This window comes from Choloepus didactylus, chromosome 10, assembly GCF_015220235.1.
Source record: "Choloepus didactylus isolate mChoDid1 chromosome 10, mChoDid1.pri, whole genome shotgun sequence".
NCBI classification, from domain to species: Eukaryota; Metazoa; Chordata; class Mammalia; order Pilosa; family Megalonychidae; genus Choloepus; species Choloepus didactylus.
Window position 1 is genome coordinate 10,919,735 of NC_051316.1, and position 11,083 is coordinate 10,930,817.

At 51.2% G+C, this 11,083-nt stretch overlaps 1 protein-coding gene across 6 annotated transcripts in view; it reads right to left on the minus strand.

Moving 5' to 3' along the window:
* Positions 1–9,127, minus strand: part of LOC119504678 (caspase recruitment domain-containing protein 19-like) — a 69,194-nt gene extending 60,067 nt beyond the window's left edge. For 2 of the 6 annotated variants that reach the window (XM_037797077.1, XM_037797076.1), the window contains exon 1: positions 8,983–9,127. In XM_037797077.1, coding sequence (XP_037653005.1) covers positions 8,983–9,070 — 88 coding nt within the window. In that variant the 5' untranslated portion in view covers positions 9,071–9,127. Of the gene's footprint in view, positions 1–5,071; positions 5,381–8,982 lie in introns of those variants that run through there. The other 4 variants (XM_037797082.1, XM_037797078.1, XM_037797079.1 and 1 more) reach the window with 4 other exon arrangements.
* Between the last annotated feature and the right edge of the window lie 1,956 nt (positions 9,128–11,083).

The following is an 11,083-nucleotide window of genomic DNA, read 5'->3' on the forward strand; positions in this document are numbered from 1 at the left end:
CTGACCACTGTCTGCACAGCTCCGGTGAAGCATGTGCCCAATGAAAGGCTGAATGGCCGAAGTCGAATTCATCCTTTAGAAACCTAAAACGAGCAAGCAGTGGGAAAGTTCTGGCCATGATGGCAGGGATGGTGGCACAGCACAGTGAAAGTAATTAATCTCTGAGATTGTATGTCATGTGAATATATCGCAATAAAATTGCATTTAAAAAAAAACCTCTGAATTGTATAGTTGCAAGCAATTAAAGGGGGAAATGATACTAGGTTGTATATGTGAGACCACAATAAAATTAAAAAAAAAAAATCCACAGAACTGTATACCGCAAAGTGACAACCTTAATGTAAACTACTGACTTTAGCAAGTCATAGAATAATAATAATATTGGTTTATCAATTGTTACAAAAGTGCCACACTAATGCAAAATATTAATAATAGGGAAAGGTGTGTGTGTGGGAGGGGGTTTATAGGGGAACTCTACTTTCTGCATAATTTTTCTGCAAAACTACAACTGCTCTAAAAATAAAATAAAAGCAAATCTGGAAAAAAAAAATTTAAATAAAACTAAAACTTCATGAGAAAAATAAGATGCACCGACGGGTGGATAAAGGCTGGCAAGATGGAGTGCTACGTGCTAAAGCAGGTACAGGAAAATGCCCATGGTGGAATCAGATTGGTGGGTATAAGGGTATAAAATCCTTCTGACTTCACTGTAGGTCTGAAAAGATTTACAATAAAAGGCTGAGTGACAATCTCGTACACTAGGCCGGCAGGTAACTGACCATCTGGGAGTCCCCTGGCTCCCCCGTGCCCTCCGTACCACCTCCTGGCCCAGAACCCAGAGTAGATATGTTGCTGATGGTATGTGCCGTGCCGCACGGGTGTGTTTGGGATCACCTGGAACGGAACAGCTCTCCAACCTGAACCTGGCATGTTACAGATGGGAAAGGAGGTGTCCAAGAGAAGAAGTGGATATCTGTCTAATTGGGGGCAGCAAAGCGAGCTTTGGGTGCCAAATGGAGCTGTGTGATATCAGCTAGTTACTTGACCTCTCTGGGCCTCTGTTTCCTCCCACATAAAATGGAGATGACAATATGGTCTATCATAAACAGTTGGGTGAGGATTCAAGGGACTACCCTAAAGCCCCTAACCCAACCCAATCTGCAAGGGGAGCCCCTGTTACTAGCCAGAAAGAGGAGACACCTGCCAACCTGTGTGTGTGTGTGTGGACGCTGGGGTGGGGAGAGGCGTCACTGTATTCTGGAAAAAAACAAGGTCACCGGGGGCCACGTCTCAGTTCACGCTTCATCTGCCACACCAGCCACATCCTGTCTTCTCTTGCCTGTCAATGTCCCGCCAGCGTGGGTTTCGCTGTGCATGAAGACGCCTGCCCTTGAAAGCACAGCTGCAGGGTGGTTTCACTTCACAGTGAGGCCCTTCAAATGGGTTCTCCTTCCATATCCACAGCCTCTTCCTGCCCACCCAGGATGGCAGAGTCCTGTCCACAGCCCAAGATGTCATGCATCTAAAAGGACCGAAGGGGCCCCTGCCTGAGAGCTCCAGAGCCCGTCATGCCCACCCAAGCTGCATAAAAATGGGGGTGGGGGTGTGTGTCAAGCAGAAGAGCACACAGCCAAATAAAATGCTGGAATCCCAACCACAACCCCAGACTTCTACAGATGCCCAGGTCATGCTGTCAAAAGAGGAAGCATTTACAGTGTGTTAACGGAAGCATTTAGAGTTTGAGCCCAATAAAAACAACCCTTTTTCAGAAAACTAGGTGTGCCAGTTAGGATATACTCTGTCCCCCAAGAAAAAGCCATGATCTTTTAATCCAGTCTCATGGGATATTGGGATTTGGTTGTTTCCATGGAGATGTGACCCACCCAACTGTGAGTGACACCTTTGATTGGGGTGTGACCTCTTGATTGAATGTTTCCATGGAGGTGTGGCCCCACCCATTCAGGGTGGGTCTTGATTAGTTTACGTGAACACTGTAAGAGCTCAGACAGAAGGAGCTTGGAGCAGCTGCAGCTGAGAGACACATTTTGAAGACAGCCATTGGAGGCCGACGCTGACATTTTGGAGAAAGCCATTTTGAAATGCAACCTGGGAGCAAGCAGATGCCAGCCACGTGCCTTCCCAGCTAACAGAGGTTTTCTGGATGCCAATGGCCATCCTCCAGTGAAGGTACCCTATTGTAGATGTCTTACCTTGGACACTTTATGGCCTTAAGACTGTAACTTTATAACCAAATAAACCCCTATTATAAAAGCCAATGCATTTCTGGTATTTTGCATCATGGCAGCATTACCGAACTGGAACACTAGTATTAGAAGGGAACCTCCTCAACATGATAAAGGGCATACATGAGAAACTCACAGTTGACAACATACTCAATGGTGAAAGACTGAAAGCTTTCCCCCTAAGATTAGGTGCAAGACAAGGATGCCCAACGTCACCACTGCTATTCAATCTTTTAGGCAAGGAAAAGAGATAAAAGGCATCCAAATTGGAAAGGAAGACACAAAATGAGCCCAATTCACAGAAGACATGATCTATCCACAGAAAATCCCAAAGAATCTTCAAGAAAGCCACTAGAGCTGATAAGTGGATTCAGCAAAGTGGCAGGGTACAAGATCAACACGCAAAAATCACTATACACCAGCAATGACCAATCTGAATGGGAAGTCAAGAAAACAATTCCATTTACAATAGCAACTAAAAGAATAAAATATCTAGGCATAAATTTAACCAAGGATATAAAGGACTTGTACATAGAAAACTACAAATCGTTACTGAAAGAAATTAAAGACCAATCATGGTTTGGAAGACTTGATATCACAAAGAGGTCAGTACAAAGCGACTTACAGATTCAACGTGATCCCAATCAAAATTCCAACAGCTTTCTTTGCAGAAATGGAAAAGCTAATCATCAAATTCATATGAAAGGGCAAGAAGACCCAAATAGCCAAAAACACCTTGAAGAAGAAAACAAAGTTAAAGGACTCACTCTTCCTGATTTCAAAACTTACTACAAAGCTACAACAATAAAAACAGAGTGGTACTAGCACAAGGACAGACATATGGACCAACAGAATAGAATTGAGGGTTTGGAAATAAACCCTTGCATCTCTGACCAACTGATTTTTTTGACAAAGGTGCCAAGTCCATTAAATGAGGAAAGAACAATCTCTTCAACAAATGGTGCCAGGACAACCAGATATTGACAAGCAAAAGAACAAAAACGGATCTCACGCAATATACAAAAATTAATCCATAATGGATCAACGACCTAAATATAGGAACTAAAACCATAAGACTCTTTGAAGAAAACAGAGAGAAATATCTTCCAGACCTTGATTTGGAAACCACATGTCTGATAAGGGTTTATAGCCAGAATTTATAAAGAACTCTTATGAGTCAGCAAAAAAAGACAAACAGCCCATTTAAATAAGGGCAAAAGACTTGAATAGACACTTCTACAAAGAAGATACACAAATGGCCAAAAAGCACATGAAAAGATACTCAACATCATTAGCTATTAGGGAAATGCAAATCAAAACCACAATGAGATACTATTTCACAACCATTAGAATGGCCAGTATTTAAAAAAAAAAGAAAATAAGTGTTGGAGAGGAATCTGGAGAAATAAGAACACTTGTTCATTTCTGGTGGGAATGTAAAATAGTGCAGCTGCTGTGGAAGACAGTTTGGCAGGTTCCTCCAAAAGTTAAATATAGAATTACCTTATGACCTGGCAATCCCACTACTAAGTATATAGCCAGAAGAATTGAAAGCAGGGACTACAATGAACAGATATTTGCACACCGACGTTCATAGCGGCACTATTCACAATCGCAAAATGATGGAAACAAACCAAGTGTCCATTGACCAATGAATGGCTAAACAAAATGTGACATATACATACAATGGAATATTATTCATCCATAAAAGGAATGAAGTTTTGATACATGCAACCACATGGATGAACCTTGAAGACATCATGCGGAGTGAAAGAAGTCAGGCAAAAAAGCAAAAAAAAAAAAGAAAGAAAGAAAGAATATCATGATTCCACTTATGTGAAACAACTAGAAGAGGCAAATTCATAGTGTTCTGAAAATAAGAGTATAGGTTGCAGGGGGGTGGGAAGAGGGAGGGAGAATGGGGAGTTAATGTGAGGGAGATGTCAGGAGTCTAGGATTATGGAAAGTTCTAGTAATGGATGATGATGATGATAGCAAAAAACTGTGAATGTAATTAATGCCACTTAGTCGTATGCTTGTGAGTGATGGAGGTGAGATTCTATGGTGGGTACCTGTTACACAATTATAAAAAGAAACAGACTAAATGGATAAAGCAAATGAAGATTAAATGCAATACATGATCCTGAACTAAATCTAATAATGGAGGAGAAAATGCCCAAAAGGACATTATTGGGACAACTGAAAAAATTGGAATATAGACTGTAAGCTTTTATATCCATGTTAAATTTCTTGAACTTGATGATTGTACTTCATGTAGTTACATAAGTGAATATCTTTGTTCTTGGGAAATGTACATGGTAAAGGAGCATGATGTGTGCAAATACAGTTCAAATATGTAGATAGATGATAGATTAATATAACAAATGCAAGAAAATGTTAAAAGTTGGTAAATCTGGGCATCTGAGTAGGGGTTATATTGGGGTTTTCTGTATTATTTTTGTAACTTTCCTGTAAGTCTGAAATTATTTCAAAATAAAAAGAAAAAAAATGTACTTCACTCAGTTCTGAAGCTGTGTAACATAATTTATGGCACTCTATTTCATTAAAACTGTCATATGTGTTAAGTAAAATGTTTAGAAACCAGTGAAACATATTTCACTCAGCTCTGAAAACTATGTAACATATGTGATGTACAGCCTTCTGTGAGTTTCATTAAAACTGTATTACATGAGGGAAGTAAAGTGTTGGGAAGCAAGTGAAACATGTATTTCACTCAGTTCTGGAAACAATGTAACATTTGTGATTTATAGCATCCTGTGAGCAAGTTTCATTAAATAACAACAACCAAAAAAAAAAAAAAACCCTACCTGATTCTCATAATTAAATGTGCACAGTGCACACAGAGAGAAGGTTCTGGAAGGAAAACTCGGCACCGGTGCCAGGCAGCAGACAGGATTCGGAGACTGTCCGTGAGGTCTCAAAGCAGAATGAGCAGGGGGCTGTAAAATGCAGTCTTGGGCCCTTCCTCGCCCCCAGATCCGGTCCAGGAGGCCTGGAGCGCTCCTGGGGTCTGATCCCCGATATCAGCAGTTTCAGGGTGCAAGCCTCAGTCCAGGTGCTTCACCTCTCTCCACCTCAACCACCCCAGCGGGTCCCGGGAGGATCTTAAGCACTGCCTGGGGTGGGGGCAGGGGGCATTAACTTCACACCCCGAGGACCCCAAGTTTCTGACTGTGAGGGGGTCCTAACTGAACCCACCTCCCAGGGGGGTTCCCAGGAGTCACCTTGGTCCTGCAGGGATGGAACCCTGTCTCTAAACACTGCACAAGGCAGACTGCCCTCCGCACTCCACCCAGCCTGGAGACCCCCACCCGCCCCTCCCTGATTCCACTATGACTCATGCCCAGCCCTCACGGCCTCCACTTACCCCACCCCCACCCCCAGACCCATGCCCACCCCTCCCCAGCAGGCTCTCCTCATGCCTGGTGCCCAAGTCAAGTCCTTCCCCTCTGCCACAGGATGCAGCTTCCCAGGCCCAGCCCCAGCTAGGGACCTTCTGGCCTCCCCCTCGCCCAGCCATCCTTGAGGACACCCCCAATCCCCTCTGCACTGTGAATGCACCAGCCCCCCAGGGAAAAGCCTCCTCAGAGACAAAGGAGCCCCGCTGGGGACCACCACACCCTCCCCAAGCCCCACGCTCACCTCCTGATGCCTAGATCTTGGAACCCAGCCCTGACCCTCCCTCGCCATGCAGCCCCCCTTTCTCCCCACCCCCCCCATGCTGCATCGCCCACCTCCAGCCACTGCTCTGCTGGCAAAGGCCCCTCCCCAGGGAAGCACTAACCACTACCTCTGGGCTCAATTTGTACCATACACCCCTTGCCCCTTTGTTGTACTAGGTGCAAATAAATCTTAAAAGAGAAGAAAACCGACAGAATAAATAAGTTGAATGGATTTGATGCAAACAAGAGAAAAATAAGAGGAAGGGGAGGCTGACCCTCATCCAGCTCGGAGGACAGTGGTGGGGTGGGGAGCCACACATGTGCACCTCCCACCCTTGCATGGGGCATGGCAGGGACTGGGCACCAGCCTAGGAGAAGGCCTGTATCCCCTCCCTGCCTCCTACAGAGGAGGCCCAGTCTGAAAGAGGGGGGCACAGAGCAAATGGGGGCACCCAGCCTGACCTGAGTGGGGGCCCCTTCCTCCCAGAACCCATGGGGCCGGCCGGCATCTGAAAACACTCCTTGTTTGTTACTTTTTTATCTAGAACCTCGGACCACAGGCTGGACCCTTCCGTCTTCGCTCTCTTAGCCCCCAAAACCTGACCTTGTCCGCTGCAGGCTGGCTGCAGCTGCGGGACAGAGTAACAGGCCAGCCTTGCCCACCCGCCAGTGACTCGCTGTAACCTGGAAAAGTTGCCTCCACTCAGGGCCTCATTTCCCCAAATGCCAACAGGACACTCACAAGGGATTTCCTGGAGAATGTAAGTAAATGGCATATGCGAACAGGAGGTGCTCAAACTGCAGAGCGCAGGACCCCCGAGCCCCTTCTATGGGGAGAGTGTGTGGTCCCAGGCCTCCATGTGGAAGGTCACAGCCTGTCTCACATCATGCCCCCAGGGTGAACTTGCTGTGCCTCCTCAGGCAAGTCGCTTGCCCTCTCTGAGCCAGACTTCCCATGGATGGTGTGTGCATGGACTTTAAGTCTCTGCATGCCTTGGGCCACATCTGGGTCTCCCAGGTGGCAGGTCAGCCTCACACCTGTGGAACATTATTCTCCTCTTGCATAGAAGCGGGCTAATTCCAAATCCCACTCCACCCCCACCCACACCCCCACAGCCCGCCCCTAAATCTCTGGGGAATAAAATCATGGCTCCAGGGAGCTGTGCTTCTTTCATCTACCAGCTCTGCCAACACCCTGGCTGGAAGCCACAGCCCGGCCCTCAAGGGGGGCCCATTTGGCAAGGGGCCTCAGTCTCTCCTCTGTAAAATGGGTGCAGCTCAGCTGTGTGGCCAAGCTGCAGAGAGAACGCCCTGTAGCCATCTGTCCAGGGTCCCCAGTCCTCCAAGGTCTCTTCCAGGCATACCAGTGTGGTCTCCCCCAGATGCCTGAACCCTATGTTCCTCCTCCTTGGGGGTGCCATGTTCCAGAACAATCTCTCCAAAAAGGGAGTGCTGAGGCAGGCCCGGGTACAAGGCCAGCGGCTCCCAGGACCTAGGGCCGTGGGAGGGCAGCCCTGAGTCCAGGATGGGATCGGACCCACCAGACCCCACAGCCAGCCGCCCACACAGCCCCCCCCCCACACACACAGTTATTCATTCCACCAACATTTACAGACTGGTGCTCCGTGCCAGCCTCCCTCCATGGCCAGCCCCTCTGGACCCTCGCAATGCCCACTGAGCCTGTCTGGATTTTTTTGGCCAGCCCCTCTGGACCCTCGCAATGCCCACTGAGCCTGTCCGGGAAGGGCAGGTGGTAATGGACCCATTTTACAGACACACCCACTGTCCCTGAAGGACCCTCAACCAGTTCCTTCCTTCACTTCCCATGCCCACAGGAGGAGGTAGTCGTGCCCATTTCACAGCTGGAGAGACTGAGACTGCTGGCAGCAGAACAATGCCGCAAGAGGGGGTGCACCAGCTCCCTCTCACCCTCGGGCTCTCCCCAGTCCTGTCCACAAGCCTGGGTGCAGGTACCTCTGCTTTGCACATGGGGAAACTGAGGCACGGGGGTGGGGTGACTCCCTCAAGGTCAGAGGCAGGATTCCAACCCCCAAGTCCAATGGGGGAAGCATGGGGCGCACCCCCGGGGCCCCAGCAGGGGGGGGCTGCAGCCAGACTCAACCTCAGGTGCACACCTGGGACGGGCAGGTGAGGGTGACTGCAGGGGCTGCATGGCAAGGACTTGGAAGCCCTCTTCTCGCCGAGTTGCAGGTGCGCCTATGATCAGACCAACCTTTGCCCCCTCTCACAGGGGCCCAGTCTTGGGTCAGGAAACCCCAGCTAAGAAAATCTGCCTCCCAAGGCTGCCGTGCTTGTTAAAGGGACGCAGGAACACGTGTCCCCAGGCAGTGTCCTGCACCCAAACGTGCACAGCAAAGTGCTCCCGACAAACTGGAGACTCTGGGCGTCCAGGCAGCCTGGTGGAGACTAACCAAATAAAACCAAGTCTCCACTCTGCACCGCTGGGCTGTGCACCTCCGGGCAGTGCCTTGACTTCTCTGGGCCTCACTTTCCCCATCTGTGAGAGGGAGCCAGCTCCGGCCCGGTTAGTGGGTCTCCCCCTGCCCTGGACTCAGTTTCCCCATCCGTAAAGGGGGACTGGGTGAACACCGCCCGTCGCAGCTGCCAAGGGGCCTTGAAAAGTGACCCAAGCCGAGTACCTCGGGCGCGGCCGCGGAGCAGAGCGGTAGCCCGCGGCTTCCTCCACACGAGCGGCCGGTCCAGGTGAGGAAATCTAGTTCCGATTTCCCCATCGAGGGTGGCACTTCCCCGCGACGCGGAGGCGGGACGCTCCGCGCAGGAAGCGGGGCCCGCGGCGAGGGTGCGGCGGCCTCAGTTTCCCCCCGGGGCGCTCCCCCCAGGAGGGACGCGGAAGGAGGGGAGCGGAAGGAGCCCCTCTCCAGGGCGCACGGCGAAACGCCCACCCCGGGAATGCGCGCGCGGCGCGGATCCGACTGGCGGGGAGGAGGGTCCGGGGTGGGGCCCCGCCTCCCCCCAAATCCCCAAACCCCCAATCCCTCGGCTGGATTGCCCCGCAGTGCTCTTCAGCCCCTCACCTGTGCGGTTGCCCGGAGGAGACGTGACGCTCGCCGCCCGCCCCACGGGCTTCGCCTTGCCCCGGGGGTGCGCGCCAGCCCGGCGCATCCCTGCGCTCTCTGGGGCGCCCGGCGGGGACTGCGGGCGTGGGGTGCCGGGGCGGCGGGGCGGGGACGGGACGGAACACGCCCCCCGGGCACGCCCTCCCTGCGTGGGCGGTGGGGGCGGGGCAGGCCCGAGGGGAGGCCGAACCCCCAGGAGCTAAAGGCCCGCGGAGGCAGGAAGTCTCGCCCCAGGGGTTCTGCCCGGGCGCTGCCCTCGGCTCCCACACCTTCCCCTGCGCTCCCCACCTGCAAGGCCTTCCTGTGTTAAGTCTGATTTTCCAGGTTGTTTCATGAATTGAGTGTTGGAACCGGGGCTGAGTTCGCGGGGTGCGCGATTCTGCAAGTACCAGGGGGCAAACAGCAAAAAACCTTCCTGGCCCGGGTCCTCTTGCCCTCGCTTTGTCCCCACAAAAGTTGTTGTTGCACGTCCTCAGGGAGGGGACGTGCCCAGGGTCACCGGTGGTGGAGGCAGGTTTGGGACCCCCGCGAGGTCTGGCGGCCGGGCCGGGGTTCCCATTCCCACCCACCTCCGCTTGCACCCTACCTCCCGCTGCCTCAGGAGCCTCTCCCTCTGCCCCGCCCCCAGCCTCTCCTGACCCGGCCCAGCTGCAGACCCCCGTCCATGGAGGGCTGGAGACAGTCCGGGGACGGGCTCCCCAGCTGCGATCCGTGGCGGCCCCACACACTCTCGCTGAGCTGGGGGAGACCCTTGCAGCAGCGGAAGCAGTAAGCGCAAGGGCCCTGTGGCGGGAACCTGTTGGGTAGCCTGGGGGGGCAGTCACGTGCCCAGGGTGGCTGGGGCGAGGAGAGCCTGGGGGGAAGAGAGGGGGCGGCTCCCAGCAGGGGGTACCTCCTCCCGCCTCTGCTTTCCCAGCTCCTTAAAAGCTGGTGTTCAATACAATACTTGAGGGTCCCTCCCCCTTTCCCAGGTCAGAATTGGTTTAATCTGACGATATCTTGTTTCTCCTTCAGACTTCGGTATCTCACAATTACCATGTGTGTCCTGGTTCTGCCACATTTCGAAGGTCAGGACAGCCCTTAGATTTGGAGGAGGCCGGGCAAGTCGGTATCCCCGGGGGACTTGTCTCGGCCAGAGTGGGAGCAGCGCCAGGCTGGGGATCTCCTTACCCTTCAGGACTTGACATCCTCCAGGAAGCCCACCCTGTTGCCCTGCCCTGGCCAGAACCAGTGCAGAGACTGCCGGGGAAGCCAGGTGGAGCCAGTCTGTGTTGACCGACCTAAAGGCCCTCCTTCAGCTGTGAGCCTCGGGTGCTCTGCCCCCTGCCCCCATCTCAGTTTACATCTGGGATGAGCCAGAAGCGCCTGGCTGAGAAGGGACTGGAGCAGCTGGTTTTCTGGGTCTCGGTATTCAGCCCTGTAAAATGGGTTCAATGCCTGTGCCGCCCGTGTTTTCTAGGGAATAGTGAGGGTTTGGCCTGGGGGGGTGGAGGGTGGATAAGGGGGTGCGGGGCTCTCCTCTTTTCCCAGGGCTTCCCTGAGGTGGCTCCTCCCCCAGGAAGCCCTCCTTAGTGATTTCCCTGGTGATCTGAGGAATAAGACTTGGGGAGTGTGTGTGTGCTTGACTTGGTGGGTTTCCATCAAACTGGAATATAATTGTAGAGCTAATGTTTTTTTCTTTTAAAATATTCTTGATTTTAGCTTCCACTCACCATGAAAAAGTGAAATGTTTCATGATGAAAACCTTGCATAGTGGGCAAACTTTAGAAAGTTCCATTGAGAAATGATAAGTCAGGGAAGCATGGGGGCCTCAGAGGAGTTGTCTCTTTTATTACCTTTTAAAATTAAAGGCAATTTTAAAGAGTCACTCAACTTGCCTATATGTGTGTGTGTGTGTGTGTGTGTGTATAATATATTTGATATATGTCAAATACCATGGCACTAATATTTGAATATTTTTCAAATTGGTCTTACTTTTACCCTTTTATGGTTTTTGAAATAAAATTTCCTGCAGTCTTCTTCTTCAAAAAAGTCACTCGAGCTTTACTTCCAATGAGCT